The 16069-nt window shown below is 35.7% G+C and overlaps 1 protein-coding gene across 3 annotated transcripts in view; it reads left to right on the top strand.

Annotated features, from left to right (window-relative positions):
• The window catches only part of Sugct (succinyl-CoA:glutarate-CoA transferase), a 679655-nt gene that overhangs the window by 570444 nt on the left and 93142 nt on the right, over nucleotides 1-16069 (top strand). For all 3 annotated transcript variants that reach the window (XM_005319213.5, XM_021722294.3, XM_078039833.1), the window contains one exon: nucleotides 14768-14831. In XM_005319213.5, the coding sequence (XP_005319270.2) occupies nucleotides 14768-14831 (64 nt within the window). The remainder of the gene's footprint in view (nucleotides 1-14767; nucleotides 14832-16069) is intronic.

The following is a 16069-nucleotide window of genomic DNA, read 5'->3' as shown; positions in this document are numbered from 1 at the left end:
CCCTAGTCTCAGTTGATATAAAGCTGTAGGATTTTGGAAACTGTTTGCCAAGCGTCTTTCATTTTCAGCAATGAAATCTAGCCTACTGGACTAGATTGTAACAATGCAAGCAGTTTTCCTTTAGATAAATCCAAAGGCCTTTATAGTCACTCTCTAATCATATACTCCATTTAATTACAAATGAAGACTGTTGCACCTAAAACATTGTTGTATCTTTCATCTCTGATGTCTTGTTGAGGCTCGGCAACAAAGGACCATATCCTTCCGTATAGGCATGGTTTCTACCAAACTGGCGATCCAGTTATGATAGGATTTGAATTTTTCAAACCTTGATCTTTCACAAACAATGGAGCTATCAATTTAATATAACTTGTTTTATTCAGTTCTATATTCATGAGTCATAAAGTTGAATTATTTAGTTATTCTAGACAGAAAGAGAATTTTAGCTACCGGGAACATCCTTGCCTGGAGGAGCAAGTCCCCTGTACCCTGGCTGCAGAGCTATAAGAGCTCCCCCTGACACCCTGGTGGGAGGGGTCTCCAGCCTGGAGGGGTGAGTTTCCTCGACCATACCATGGCTGACTATATTCATGAGTCATAAAGTTGAATTATTTAGTTATTCTAGGCAGAAAGAGAATTTTGGCTACCCAGAACATAATAGTTCTAGGTATCTATGTACAAAATAAGAAAAATGAAATTCCTTTCATTTTTTTCCTCTTAGCAGTTAGGATTATCTTATTTATATAAATTTGTATTCTGCATTTTTAGTGACTTTCTTCTGTTTTTAAACAACTTTGTGAACATAAATTTTAATATCTCCTTAATGTTCTATCATGTGTCTGTATTATTATTTATTGATTTTTCTACAATATGTATATGAAGGCAATTTAATAATGCTACAGATATGCTGAGATGAGTACTTTTTATGTAAGTCTTTTTACTTATTAAAAATTATTTCTTTAGAAAAGAGACATAGAATTAGAAATATTTGGTGTAAGGGTAACTTTTTTTGACGTTCTTTGTATATATGTGACTAAACCCGTTTCAAAATGATAGAAATTTACATCTTCACCTTCAAGGTAAAAATTATGTTCCACTTTTTAACCTTGAAAATCCCCCTGCCCTAATTTAAGAATTTGCATATATACAAATACTGTAAATAGATGACATTTCATGGTAGTTTATGCACATAGTAACTTATGGTTTGACTTTAAACTAGGCTTTCCTTTGAATTTATTTGTATGAGACTAATTTGAAGCTTAAAATGAAGAAAAGCTTCCTGACAGAAGAAGATCCACCTGTGGGAAAAGAGAACTTGGCAACTTTTATATTTTTATATTTGTATTTATGTTAGTAAAATCTGAGACTTCCCTATATAGCCATGTCACTATAATGCTGATCCACAGGTCTACTCAGTGGGGGATTTTTACACAAGAGAGACTTCTTGAAAAAGGTTTTATGTAATGAAATAATGACAACAGTAATTTCAGCTAAATTAATTTAATGCATTATGCCAAATGCTTTTTGAGTTTTATAAATATCGACATAATCCTCTCCACTACCTTTGAATGAAGTAGAATTCTTATTGTTGGATTATTTGGAAAGAAATTTGGAAGACATTAAGCATTTGGCAAGTAGCTGAGCTAGAAAGTTTGACTCCAGAGTCTGCATTCTTAGTCACTACAGTATGATGCTATATTTTCTCCTTTGATGTGATCAAAAGTGAAGTTCATTCATATTAAACTCAAGTCTGTGATATCTAATACTATTTACTCTAACTGAAGACAAAACATTGGCATTTACTATATGTCAAACAGTGGATAATCATGTCAACATATTTATTTATTTTTAGCTAACACTAATACTTCTGTATACAAAGTACTATTCTAGAGGCTAGGATATAAAATTAAATATTCATAGCCTCATTTTTTGGGAGCTGTATATCCGAAGCTGATTGAAAACCCAAGTGATAAATGCTTTAATGTGTGTAAGATTTAAAGAAGTAGCACTGAATTGCTCTGGGCTGGCCAAATAAAACTTCACAAAAGTGTGCCATTCACAAGAGTTGGGCAGGATACATGTTTTCAAAGAATAACATAACATATGGACATGTATGCAAGTGAGGGAGTAGACACATTAAAAGTCAAGGATGTTTGAAAAAAAAAATGTGATGCTTAGGAATTAGTGTTCTATCCCTCATTTAGGGGAGATGAAGTGGAAAATGTGGTCCCATCCAAGAATCTGAGGGGGTTTTGCCCATGCTAAAAAGTTTGCACTTTATCCTATAGAAGTCACAGAATGTCTATAGGTACCAGACAAAGTCCATGAGTGCCCAGTAGGGTATGGCGGAGTCTATGGAAAACAGGAAAGCACATACCACAGCTAAAGAGAATAGCTGCTTCTTGGCATGTGTAGGTTGGATCCAGATTTCAGATCCTTCAGCTTTACCTGAAAATTTATAAATATAGGTTCGTATGCAAAATCCGTAAGTTTTTCAGTCTTCATTGTAGGATGACAACGAACCTTGGGATTGCATTATTGACCTTGAGAGGTCAGGGTGTTCAGCTTAAAGTGGTCTTAACAAGACTATGAGGTAGATCAGGTATTAGCACGGTTTTTAACAGTGTGGAAGTTGAAGTCCGAAGAGGTTAAAAAACTTTGCCTGAGCCCTTTCATCCGATTAGTCGCAGAACCAAAATTGTTCAGTTTTCCTTCTGTGAATCAATGCTGCTTCTAGATAAGACCACGATTTCTGAAATACTTATACCTTATCTCCTTAGTTTAGTTTTTGAGTGCTCCTATGTTATAGGAAAAAACAAAATCAAAAAACAAAACAGAGCATTTGTAAATCATGCCTTCATATTTTGAGACAAAAACTTGAGAAAATCAATATTCAGGAGTCATCAGACAGTAATAGGGTCTACTGAATGAATCAAGAGTGAAGATCATAGGCATCTGCATTCGCATAGTACACATTTCCCCAAAGTACCAACCTGTGCAGGAGTTCAGTATCTGCATAAACAAATCACTCAGGTGGAAGAAAGGTAGGTTTGATATAAAAACAGCATTTGGTTTTAAGTTTCTCCTAGGTGATTGAGAGTGGCAAAGCTAGTTCCAAAATACTGCAAATATAAGATGAAAACCATTATATTTCTTTGTGAAAACAATTAGGATAAAATACGATCTAGTAGTTTACTTAAGCCTAATTGTTGCTCAAATTATTCCTATCTTCAGAAAAGTTGGCATCCCCTATGGATTACCATACTGGGCAAGGTTTCTGTTTGTCTAAGGGGGGCTTATTTGTTTACTTGGGGGTACATAAACTAAACTGAGGATTATAGTTCCTGACAATCTGAGTGTAAAACAAGAGCTAGGAACTATATGAATTACTACAAACTGAATAGCTTAAAGTGACAGCTGTTTATTCACTGGTGGTTGTGGATGCCACCAGTCCCAATCAAGGTGTTGGCAGGCACATTCTGAAGGCTCTGGGGGAGGATCTTTCCTTGCCTCTTTTAGTACCTGGTAGCTGTAGGTGTCCTTAATTCTGTTCTCTGTCCCACTGGTCACATTGCTGCTACTTCTTCTGAAAGTCTGCTGCCTCTTGCCTCTTTCTTAGACATAGCATTTAAGTCCTACCCCCATAATCTGGGGGAATCTTATTATCTTAAAATCCTTAATTTAATACTGTTGGTAAAACACTTTTTTTCCTGAATAAAGTAACATTTACAAATTCTGGGGATTATAACTTGATATGTTTAGGTGGTCATTATTCAAATGGTTACAGACAGTATAAGGTTTGATTCAAGCCCTAAATAAGATGTGTCTTTAGCCACAGGACTCAGTTCTAAGGCAAGATTTCACTGTGAGCAGAAGCCCAATGTCCAAAACAAAGTGATAGAGTTATATGTCATAATTATAAATGATTATAAATAGGAAGACACATGACACAGCTAGGAGCTAGGAGGCAGTGTTTCCTACCACACTGAAGCAGGCAGAAGCAGCAACCTCTCTTCTGGCAGCTTCTTGAAGATGTGACAATGCCCTGAAGATACAGGCTAAAAAATGTGTGGATAAGGCAGGTTGATGACACATGATTACAATGGAGTCAGCCAGTAAAACACAAATGTCTAGAGGCCCAGGCCTCACTCTTAGCTGGGCTCATGTCTCTCAGTTTCAGTCTCGGTATGTTACCATCCCTATCCCTCTGCTCCACAATCTGACTAATTCAAGCCAAATTTTTTTATACATGACTCAGCCTTTTCTTGTTGATAATATCTCTTGGCATATCCAGAGGGTCACTAGTCCACAAGGTTATCGTGACCTGCTCATATTTATCAATATTATCTTCCCACACTGAGTCACGTGGCCTCTTTCCTAAAATAGTTCTCCTTATCGCTTTCCCTGGAGCAAACATGCATCTGCTGCAATGAGCAAAGCATTTCCCGCCTAACACAAATTCCCATGAAAACCAAAACAAAAGGTTAAATGGAAAGACAGAATGTATTGAATTTTAGAACCACTGCCTTAGAGCTTTTAAGTCTTAGAAACATGTTAATTGCCATCACAGTTCATTCTCTCATAGTTTATTCTCTCTTTGAACCTGAGCAATTTTTTTCTTTTTTCTTTTTCTTTCTTTCTTTCTTTCTTTTTTTTTTTTTTTGATTAATCAGGTTCAAGGAGAATTATAGTGGACAGGACCCATGATTCATCTGTAGCCACTGGACTGTCACCTGATTGCCTCTTGGGTGGTTGTGTTTCTCTGGAATGACTTAAATAAAGTGAACATGTGACATTGCCTCCTCAGGGTAGAAGACAGAGTAATTGGCACATTTATCAACTGCTACTCTGTTTGAGGCCATTCAGATATCTTTGTGTATGTGCTGTGACATCATTTCCTCTGTGGTTTCCTGATGCTGAAAATCTTTCCTGGTTAAACTTATATCATACTGTATCACGAATGATAAAGAGTCTTAAACATATTTGGCATGCATGACATTATTAAAGAAGAAATTAAGGAAGCAGATGTGCAGATGTTAATGCTTTGTTACATTATGCTGTCCCTCAGATTTCTGTGGACTTTCTAAAGAAAAGCTTTACTATACCAAATAAGGTGATGCCTTATTGCAACTAGATTCCAAAGATTTAACTTCCATAGAATATATAGCACACTGCCATCAAGGAGACAAAGAGGAAGACATATATTAAATATAACTTATATCTTACTATACCTGACTTTCTTAGGCAGCACCTGTGCCTGCAGGAGAAAGGACAAAGAGCTAATGGCAATCATGTGGAGTCTTTGGTGTTGTCAATGTTCCTTTCTCCTTATGTGTGTGTCCCCCCCTCCCCCGACTCCCGCCATGTCAGGAACACTAGAATCTCAGCATAGTGGGAAAAGGCACTGAATACTTTAGATAGTGTAGTGTAGGAGAAAGATGGTAGCCTCTGCCATCATAAACTTTCCCCTTCTACTCATGATGTCTTCTTCTATAAAACAGAAGCAATCTGGGCCACTGTGCAGATAAAATGAGACAGAGAATGCTAATTGCTGCCCTTAGTAGAAGGCAGGTGCCAGGGACCATCCTTTCACACTCAGCCCTGCCCTTTATTCTCATCATGCTTCTTAGACTGTCTAACCCTGACATGCCTTATTACAGCTGGATTCAAAATTTACAAAAGCTATGCTCACTCAGAGCCCACATACTTTTCTTTGGTCACACCATGTTTTCGTCCAATGGAATATTTTACTCTTCAAATTCCTTCATTTCTTTGGTCCCCAAGAGATGAGAGTGATTCATGCTGGCACTGATTCATATTTAAGTGACAATTTCTAGATCAATAAATGAATGTTAGTAAGAAAAAAAGTTTGCTTCGATGAATTTTGAAAAGGACCAAAAGCTATTTTACTAAATAACATAGGTGGCTTCTGCCCCTCAGTCTGGACTCCTAAACTTCTATTAGAAACCTTAGGGTCTATGGGGGAAAAAAGGTCTATAACCAACCAGGAAGATGAGACATTTGAACCTTTCTGACCTTTTTTTAGAGTTAAGCAAAAATCACAGTTTTCTCATTAGGCAATTGGAGAATACCTGAGAATGAAGGAGTTACATGGTTCTCACTAGGTGAAGACAGCACACACAGTTGCTCTACTCATCTTCTCTTGGAGTGGTTCCTCTTGCAGAGTTTTGCAGGCTCCTGTGCTAGAGGGGAAAGAGTGTTTTTTTCCCAGCTTTCACCAAAGTTTGTAGTAACTGGTTCTGGGATAATTTAATTAATGGCCCCACTGCCAAGGAGGATGGAATTAAAGATGTAAGTCTGGACTTCTAATATCCTGACTTTAAAGTTCATAAATCATCTTTACATTTCCCTGGGGTTTATTATTTTTCCTATTTTATTTAATAGTTTCTATTCTTTTTATTTCCTGGGCTAATTAATCTTGGAAAATATTGGAACCTCCAATTAAATCTGAAAAATATAATATAAAGAGAACACAATGATATCTGGAGGGCCTCTGTTCCTGACAGTATGGAGGACTAGAATAATCCACTGGTACAGAGATGTGTAGAAAGCATTACACAGAGAATAAGCTGCAGCCAGCACTCTCTGCTCCTTGTCTTAGAACTTAGATTTTTATGTGTTATAAGAAATTGAGACAGAATGACTATCCTGAAGATGGATAGTAGATGGGAGATTAAATACAGAATTCAGACTAAAGCTTGAACATCCAACAGATAGTATTCTCAGTGGATGAACTAGATTAAAATCAAACAGAATAAAAAAAATTAAATCTACATTCTAAAACCTGCACTGAAAATTGAAGAGGGAAGCAATAGAGATTCTGACTTGTTTTTAACTTTGGCTCTTGTAGGAAAGATATAAAGGGAAATTCTCCCATGAGATGGCCTAGCCATAAACTTACTGTTCTGCATATAGGCAGGAATTAATTCCACTTGGGGCCCAAAAATGCTCAAGCAGAAAATTTAATTTAATGTGGTTCTATTTTGGTCCTATTTTCCTGAGCACTTGGAAAAAAATGCAAATCATCTCTGGATAAAACACAACTATACAGCAGACAAATTAAATATTAGACACAGTAGAAGAAGGGATACAGTGGAAGAGAGAATTTATGGTCTGGGACATAGACTTGAATAATTTTAGTTAGAATTCATCTCAGAGATACAGAGAACACAAATATAGGGGATGTAGAGACTTACAGAATGATCAAGTCTAATATATAATTAATATATGTTTAATATAAATGTAATTGAATTTGCTAGAAAGGCTAGGGAGATTAGAGGCAATATTTGAACATGGTTGGGAATTTCTCATAATTTTTGGAGCCAGTGAGATGGCACATGCCTGCCATCCCAGTCACCCAGGAGGGTAAGGCCAGCTTTAGCAACCTACCAAGTCTTTGTCTCACAATGAAAACTCAAAAGGTCTGGGGACATAGTTCAGTGGTAAAACACCCCTGGGTTCAGTTCCCAGTACTAAGAATAAAATAAATAAAGAAAGAAAGAACATATTTTTAGAGGCACATTTCCTCTAATTCAAAAAGTCCTAAAGACTAACTCGATTAAATAAATATGTGATAAATTAAAGAAAGGAAAATTGAGGTCTAGTCTGATGGTGGTTAAGCTGTAGGAAACCAAAGATATACAGAAGATTTTTAAACCAGCCAGAGAAATAAATATGGATTACCTACAAAGCAATGACAATGAGACTGGTGGCTGACTTCTTGAGAACAACTGTGAATAATAGCATCTGTGGAATAGTAACATCTGCCAACAGAGAATAATAGCTCAGAAACGTATAATCAGTAAAACTTCTTTTAGAACACAGGACAAACAAACTAACTTTCAGGAATATAACAACTATGAGAATTTACTATGAGCAGATGACGAAGGAAATTCTAAATTATATTTTCCAGGAAGAGGGAATATAACCCCGAAAGAATACCTAAAATTAAAAATAAAAAAAGTGAGGAAAAATTATGGAAGACATGAAGTAAGCTAAATATCATTGATTTTGAAAAATGGTATGACAGTGTCTGATTTTTCAATTAAAAAAAATATATTGAACTCAATAACATGTGACTATAGTTCCCAAAGTGCATCCTGAGGTGTCCATGGCATCCCAGTGAACAAGCAGGAGACCCACAGGATGTTTTCATTTTCTAGGAAAAAATGGAAACATCTGTTAGTGACAGCATAGTAGGCCAGCTCAAGGCAGCTCACTTTGAACCCTGAGCCGCACTGCTTGCCTTTCAATGACTGTTTCTCTTCTTGTGCTGCGAATGGAACCCAGGGCTTCTCATGTTAAATATGCAACTGTTCTACAGGTGAGCTTCCCCTCCAGCCCTTCAATGACATATCTGGCAAACTAGGTTTTTAAAAATATATTGCTATGAAAAAGAACATGTACCAAGAGAAAATCAGTATGAAACAAGAAATAATGATTGAAATAGCTGATTTTATTCTAAAATTTGACAAGTTTTTTAGTTCCTAGCATGGTCTTATGCTGTTAAATGGCAATTGTGGTAATTCAATAAAGAAGTAAAAATGTTATTTTTTTCTTTTAATTTGTATATATTACTTTTTTCAAATGACTCCTAAGTTAAGGCATAAATAATATCGTTTTCACTAATTGTTGAAAAAACAGAATTAATATACTAAACAAATGTTTCCCTTTTTGCCTGGTCACACTGAGAAAAAATTACTAAGGCTTTAAAAATATTGGGAACCAAACCAATAAAATTTGCAAACATCTATCATATAAGTTGGTAGGGGGATAAGTGGATAGGTATTGTTTAACTTTTTATTGTGTTAAGCATGGAAGTTAAAATTGCTAGAGAAAAAGAATAGTTAAAATATTGAGTCTCTATCTTCCAAACTATTAAAAGTGACAAAACAATCTCAACCAATCTTCACCAAGGTAAGATGGATCTTTTTTTTTTTTTGGTGAGGCAAAAAACAAGCACCAAATAAAAAAAAAAACTAAATGAATTAAAACAGATCTGTAATCCCAATTCATACAAAGTGAGTTCTCCAGTTAAAATGGAAAGATATAATAGGACAAATCCCTACAATTTTCTGTTTGCAAGAGCCATACCTAAGACTTAAAATTCAGAAAGGTTAACTGTACGGACATAAAATGTATGAAGAAAATCCATACCAAAAAAACCCAAAACTAGTATACCTTTCATAATGTTAGACATTATGGGACTTTATGCAAGTCACTTTTTAGCAATAAAAATTTTATCAGAAAGATATCATTATTCTCAAGTTGAAAAATATTGAACAATTTTAAGACAATATATTCGACAACTTAGTAGAATGGTAAAATTCCTATAAAATTAGGTTTTTAAAATTTACTCCAGATGAAAGACAAAAATCTGAATTGTCCTATCCATAAAAATTTTAATTAATAATTAAATAATTTTTAATTATTAAAAATCTCACCAGGTAAGCACCAGCTCTAGGTGGTTTAAAAACAATTTCCCACTAGTTATGGAAAGACCAAGCAATTCCAACCTTTCACAAACACTTTCAGAAAATTAGAAAAGAAGGGTTATCTAACTCACTTATGAAATAGTTACTTTAGATACAAAAACCAAACAAGGACAATACAAGAAAGAAAAATTACAGGTCAATATCATTCATGAAAATTTATCCAAGAAAATTTTAAACAAAACATCTTAAAAATTAGTTTATTCTTGAAATGTAAGATTGGTTAAATATTAGAAAATGTATTAATTTTTATGTTAACATATTAATGGAGAAAAATATGATTATTTCAGTAGATGGATAAAAATATTTTCTAAAAGTACACATCTAAAACAAAAGTTCTCATCAAACTAAAAATGGATTTCTTAACTCAACAAAGTATGCCTACAATATGTATAGTCAATGATAAAACCTTACATACATTTCCTTTAAAATTGGGAAGATTAAAAAAAATGCTTTCTACTAATACTGTTCATCAATACATTGGAATTTGCAAGGCAGCACTGGAACTTGATAACTAAGTTTCTGAAAATGAATATATTTTGGAAATTCATAAAGCAATTTCATGTCTAGAGAACTCCAGGGATTTATTAAAAGCTTAAAACAAAGAAGACTTTCCTTCACCCCTATAAAATAATGAGACTGAAAAGAGATACCTACTACTTACCTGATTAATCCAACTTATTTTTTTTAATGCAATAAATATTTATTAAGCAACTATCAGACAGTGATAGACAACGGTCATGCTCTGGTCATATAGCAAAGGACAAAATGGATATTGTTATGTAACAGACTAATAAATACATTTAACTAAATATCTCCCATACAGGGCTGTGAACTTTCAGAGGGCATGGATCCTGCTTATTTGGTGACCTAGTTTTTTCTCAGCTCTTTACAATGCCTGGCACATTTGTATGAATCTAAGTCATTACTGTTAATCACTTAATCTATTTGTTGCATGAATATATGAATGTGCCCCAAAGCCATACAGTTGCTACTTGGAAGATCCAGAGATTGACCCAGTCTACTGACAATGGTGAAAGCAGTCACCCCTTCCTGTGAGCTTACTCTGGAGCTTGGCCTATGCTCAGCACTATACACTTGTCATCTCACTTAATCCTCAAACTCCTTAGAAAAAGATGTTATTATCCTTTTTTTAACTGGTAAGAATTCTGAACCTCAGAGAACTTAAGTGCCTTGCCCAACATCACCTGCTGGGTCTGTCCCCTTCAAAATCTGAGCTACTGTAGGCCCAAATCCTTCTCTTTTCACAGCAATTGTATGTGTAGTGCCAGAGGATCCTTGGCCACCTCCAAGGGAGCAGTTCAGTTTATTAACTAATTGGGCCTCCTGGTGCCAAGCAATCCGTTTGGCTGATTTTCTTTCCACACTGAATTGACTAATTTGTTTTACAGCAGTGACCACATCAGCTAGTTATTTTCATGGTAAATCAAATCATCCTTGTCCATTTCTTTGACTGTCTCCAACTGCCAGGAATCTGGCTAAGCACTGAGGGACAGGCATACCTAATCTATAACTCTACTTATTAATTGTGAAATCTTAGTTAAGGACTTAACTGCTTTAAGCTTTCTTTACATTTTCAGTAGAAGTGGAGTTCATACTAATTCCTGCCTTGTCTGCTTAATGAGGTGATTAAATCAAACAATTGTAAATAGCTCCTAATATAATGCCTGATCTCTCAGGAGTTTTGTTGTGCAGTAGCTGCTGTTATTAGATTTATTATTTGTAGTGTTAATCTCAATATTTAATTTCGGTATTATCTTTGTTCCAGTAAAGAGGCCTTTACTGACCTCCTTGACCTAGGTCATTTAACTTTCTTCTAATATAGGCAGAGTGAATTACTTGGCCCTTACTGGTTATTGCTCCTTTATTATGGACTTTAAATTGTGTTGTAAAAATTGGATCAAGTCTCTTATTCCCTACACTCTCTTCTAATTGCAGACACTTTTAGTATAAGTTCATTCATCTTTTTGCTAAGATGAATGAACTTACCCTTTCCATTGTGCCTAGCATAACAGTGTTATGGAGTTTACTGAATTGAATGAATAGGTCAAATGACTATTCACAGTGAATGGATTTGTCCATTCTCTTTTGTGCATTGTTGCTGGTGCCATTGATAGAATTACCTTGGTTATGATATGTGTAAAGACGTAAGTCTTGAACTAGATAGCTTGCTTTTAATAAAGATTTTCACTGTCTATACAGAGAGATCAATTTTTATTTATGGCACTTTTTTTTCCTTGCTAGTGCTATATTACAGACTTTTTCTTCTGCTGTTCCTGCCATAGGACTTTATAAAAAGACTCCTTTACTTTTATTTAAACTTTTATTTCCCACATCACTTTAAGGTATACATTTTACTCTTTCTCCCTATCATTAATACATTACCATTTGACTCTATCATTAGGCTGTCAATCTGTAAAACCCTGGAGGAAGAAAGAGAGTCCTTATTTTAAATAGGCCTGATACTTTGCTAAAGAGGTTAGTGCACTATCTACAATTCTATTCTTGTCAAGAATAGGCTTTTGAAATTTTGAAGAGAAGAAATGAAATTTAGAAGAGCTACCAAACCATGAAAGACCTTGGAAGAATAAAAGAAGTAAAAAGGAAGGAGAAAACAGTATAATCCAGAGACATTGATTGACAAATAGACAAAGCTCGATATAGAGTTCTAGGGAAGGTTCTTGCCTAATTTTGAAGTATCTGTGCAACAAGAAGTGCCCTGAGGCTAAAATCATGAAATTCACCCTAAGGAAAAATTTGTATTTCAAGGTTCCTAAAGATCAGGTCCCTCGTCCATTGTTAGTGGTCAGAAAAAATGGAAATTGGAGCATTCACTGGGTAAGAAAAAGAAAGGTAAATATTTAGTGACTATTCTGAGAGAAATATTTTGCAGGTTGTGGGAGCAGGTAGTCCTTCCATTTCCAGTGACGTTTGGGTGTGACAATGTGCCTGAAATAAAGCAGGAGAGATTTTTGTTGGGATTTGGACAGACCTCCTGGGTTCTCAGATACTCAAAAATGTTACTAAGCAGAATAGAATTTTCTCTACAAATGAGGCTGGCGAGTTTCCCAAGATTCTGAGTCTTAGGCAGGGACAGTACTGGTTTCCTGAGACAGCACTGCCACAGCCTCACTTGTGCTCTGGCACAATCTGACCCGATTCACAAAGAAAGCCTATGGAATCTTATTAACCTCAGACTTTGAATAAAAAGTTCTTTCTGCAGATGGGAGCTCAGAGCAGCAGCTCATTCCCTTCATAGTTGCGCTCATTCTACAGCAAATGAGAAACTGCAATCAACTTCTTTTGCCAAACATAAGAAGAATTTATTGTTTTACTTCAAACCGAATGGTTTTTGATGCAAAAGAATTGATAAGGCTGAAATTTCATATTGAAAATATTACATACAGATAGTAATCAGGGTAGGGGAGAAGGAAGTACAGTTCCTTGCACTGCTTCCGTCGAAATTTTCAATCAACTGCAGATAGCTTTTGCTTAGCAAAACTTTGACATATGTCCCTTGACCTTTACCAACTACCCTTTCACGTTTGACACTTAACATTTGCTACATGATTAAAATTCAGCGTTAATTAATTTCAACACTATCAGTTAAGTTAAATTTAGCTAAGAACACTCACTTTTGTCTTTTGTGAGTAGCACAGCAGTGTTATTACAAAGAGGTAGTCAGGAGGGCAACAGAGATACGAGAAGAGAAGAATGATTCAGTGTGCAGATAATTGTTTCGAGTGAAATTTAGCTTGGTATTTTTGTTCCTGTCCTCAGTAGAACTGAGATTTAGCACCTCCCGCTGGCATTTAGCCCCCACCGTCATGCAGAAGGAGGCTGTGCTGGGTGGATGCTGAGAACGAGCCACACCAGAATTAAATTATAGCACAGTTCTAACACTGGCAAGAATTTTCTCTGGCCAGCTCTTGGGTGATCCCAAAAATGAGACAAGGCATTGCTTGAAAGGATCTCCATATGGTGTGTGGCATCATCTTCAATGAGGGAGAGTGACATGGTTGTTTAAAGAGCATGGCCTCCAAAGTGCTGACCATTCCCAAAGAAAACAGTGGAAGCCAGAATATTGAGCCATAATATGGTTGTAGTTCTGTGCTTAAAAAGGTCATCTATGAAGTTATATTATTGATAACTTATTCCATAGAACAACAATAACAAAAGATTATTAGAATGAATAAAACCCTTGAAATTTGACCTCTTTCACTGAGTCTTCCAAATGGAAAAAACAAAGCAAAGCAAAACAAACATTTTTATTAGCTTCTGTCTTCCAATTTCTTTTTCTCTGTGAAGAGGTTATAATAAGAATGTGGATAGGCATTTCTTGCTTTTACCTGAAGCTCAAAATGCTACACAATACCTTCAACTATTACTCTTTGCAGTGAAATTGTGGTCCATAAATTTATTGAGCCACTGAAGTACTTTTATCCTTTAGATGCACATACAGCCCTTCACTGGGTTGAGAGTATAGGTCAAATACAATTTATATGCAAATTGCTGATATGTGGCTTGCTGAAGATCTATTACTAGATATTAAGTTCTTTGACATAGTATACTCACGTATCCCTCAATTGTTTATAAAAAACAAAACAAAGCAATTTTGTAGCATTCAAATATCATAAAACATTTTGCTTCCAGTAATTCAACTTTGTTTTCTTCTGGGTTTCCAGTCACCTGGCTTTGCTGCTATACTTCTGTGTTCTTCCATCTCCAGCAGTCACTGGGCCTCCTGGACACCAATTCAGCTTTCAAACTGGGCTGGCTCCCCACATCTTCCCTGAATACACTTCTAAGAATTCATTGCCACCCCTGTGGGCTCCCCTGGTCTCAGGACCCCCATCCTGCCTTGCTGTAGTTACCTTGGCTCACCTGCCATTGAAATGATGCAGGAAAAGACTGAGTTTTAATATTCAAGGAAAGCATACATAGATGATTGTGCTGGAAAGAATCATCCACTATGTCTAAGAGCAAATAACATTTTTTTAAGAGTGGGAAGATTTTATACAAATGTGGTTTTCTAGTTCTTGGATCTTCTGGTCTTTTTCAGGTTTACTTGGTGGATAATAAGAAGAAATTGAATTTGAATATTTATTTTCAAATGAAAATTTATACATCTCTATATTTTACAATATTTTCCTTCAATGTAGCCACTAACATATCTTAAGATTGAAAGTAGTTTTATGTTATAAATTATTTTTCTCTTGTTTTTCCATTTTAAGGTGCTACACAATGGCCTCATTATGGATATGAAGCATCCGACTGTGGGGAAGATTTCAGTCCCAGGTTTGAAAATATTTGTTATTTTCCATGACACTGTCCTTCATTGATTGTCCTACATGCTATTTCCTGCAGGTACCTAGTGTTTCCCTAAACAACTTATGAAGACATTATCCAAGCTTATAATTCTGGATAAAAGGGGAACCCTAGGACCAGACCATAGGAATGTATACTGAGACCACAGAGCTGTGTCTTAGCTCTGTGGAATGTCTGATTGCCTCAGTGACAAAAAATGTTTATATTTCCTCACTCTGTTTTGTGTAGATATGTACACACAAAAGTACATTATGTAATTACCAACTGATAGATAATAATAAATATTGCACATATTAAGAAATATAGTAGGGTTCATATGAGAATGGGAAAGGAAAACAGGCGAGAGAGAAATAATCTTTTTTATTTCAGAACTGTGGTTTAGGGTATGGATCTTGGCTTTGCAAGTCGAGAAACTAAATGTTTTCATTAAACCTAGAATAGATTGAATTTTTTAAAGTTGACTCATACCAGACAAACTCACCAAAGACTGCTGCTTAAGTCAAAATGCCAACGTTTTCATTTCCAGAGGTGGTCTCTTCCTGGTTGTTAGGAGCCTCATGCCCACTCTCAGAAGATCCTGGTGGGTGATTCAGCCAAACTATAGTGAGAGCTTATGAGCAGTGTACTGCCCCGCCTGATTGATTTCATTATAACATCACCACCTTTCATATCTGTTGTTTCTTTCCTTTGGGCATTGCAGGAAAAATACTCCATGTTCTTATTCATTTTATCTTTATTTTCTAGACGGTATGTAAAGCATACATTTATAATTTATTTTCTTCTTATAGAGGAGAATGGAATTAGCTAGGATATAACTTTTGTTGTTGTCTTCTGGAAGCTCTTTCCTAGTCACTTTCTTGAAATTTGGATAGTCTTAGTCATCTCATTCAAATGGCACAGAGCATGTGTTTCTGCAGGTACCTGACCTCATTTGTTGAATAACAGTTACTGTTAATTTCATTCTAAGTATAATCTAATTCTAAGACTTGGGGTCAGCTTGACAATTTCCCACAACATTATGATAATGACCATTGGTAAGCAGAAAGAATATGGAGAGGCAAGAATAATGAATAGAGCAAGTTGTAAGAGACAATGTGAAGTACTGGTGTGTAAGGAATGTTTTGTGTGGATTTAGAAGATAACTAGGAGGCTAAGTTTACATCGCCATGGGGAAATGCCATATGGTATAGAAAGGTGGTGGAAATGTG

This window comes from Ictidomys tridecemlineatus, chromosome 2 (assembly GCF_052094955.1).
Source record: "Ictidomys tridecemlineatus isolate mIctTri1 chromosome 2, mIctTri1.hap1, whole genome shotgun sequence".
Taxonomy (NCBI): Eukaryota; Metazoa; Chordata; class Mammalia; order Rodentia; family Sciuridae; genus Ictidomys; species Ictidomys tridecemlineatus.
This window is presented reverse-complemented; position numbering and strand designations above follow the sequence as displayed.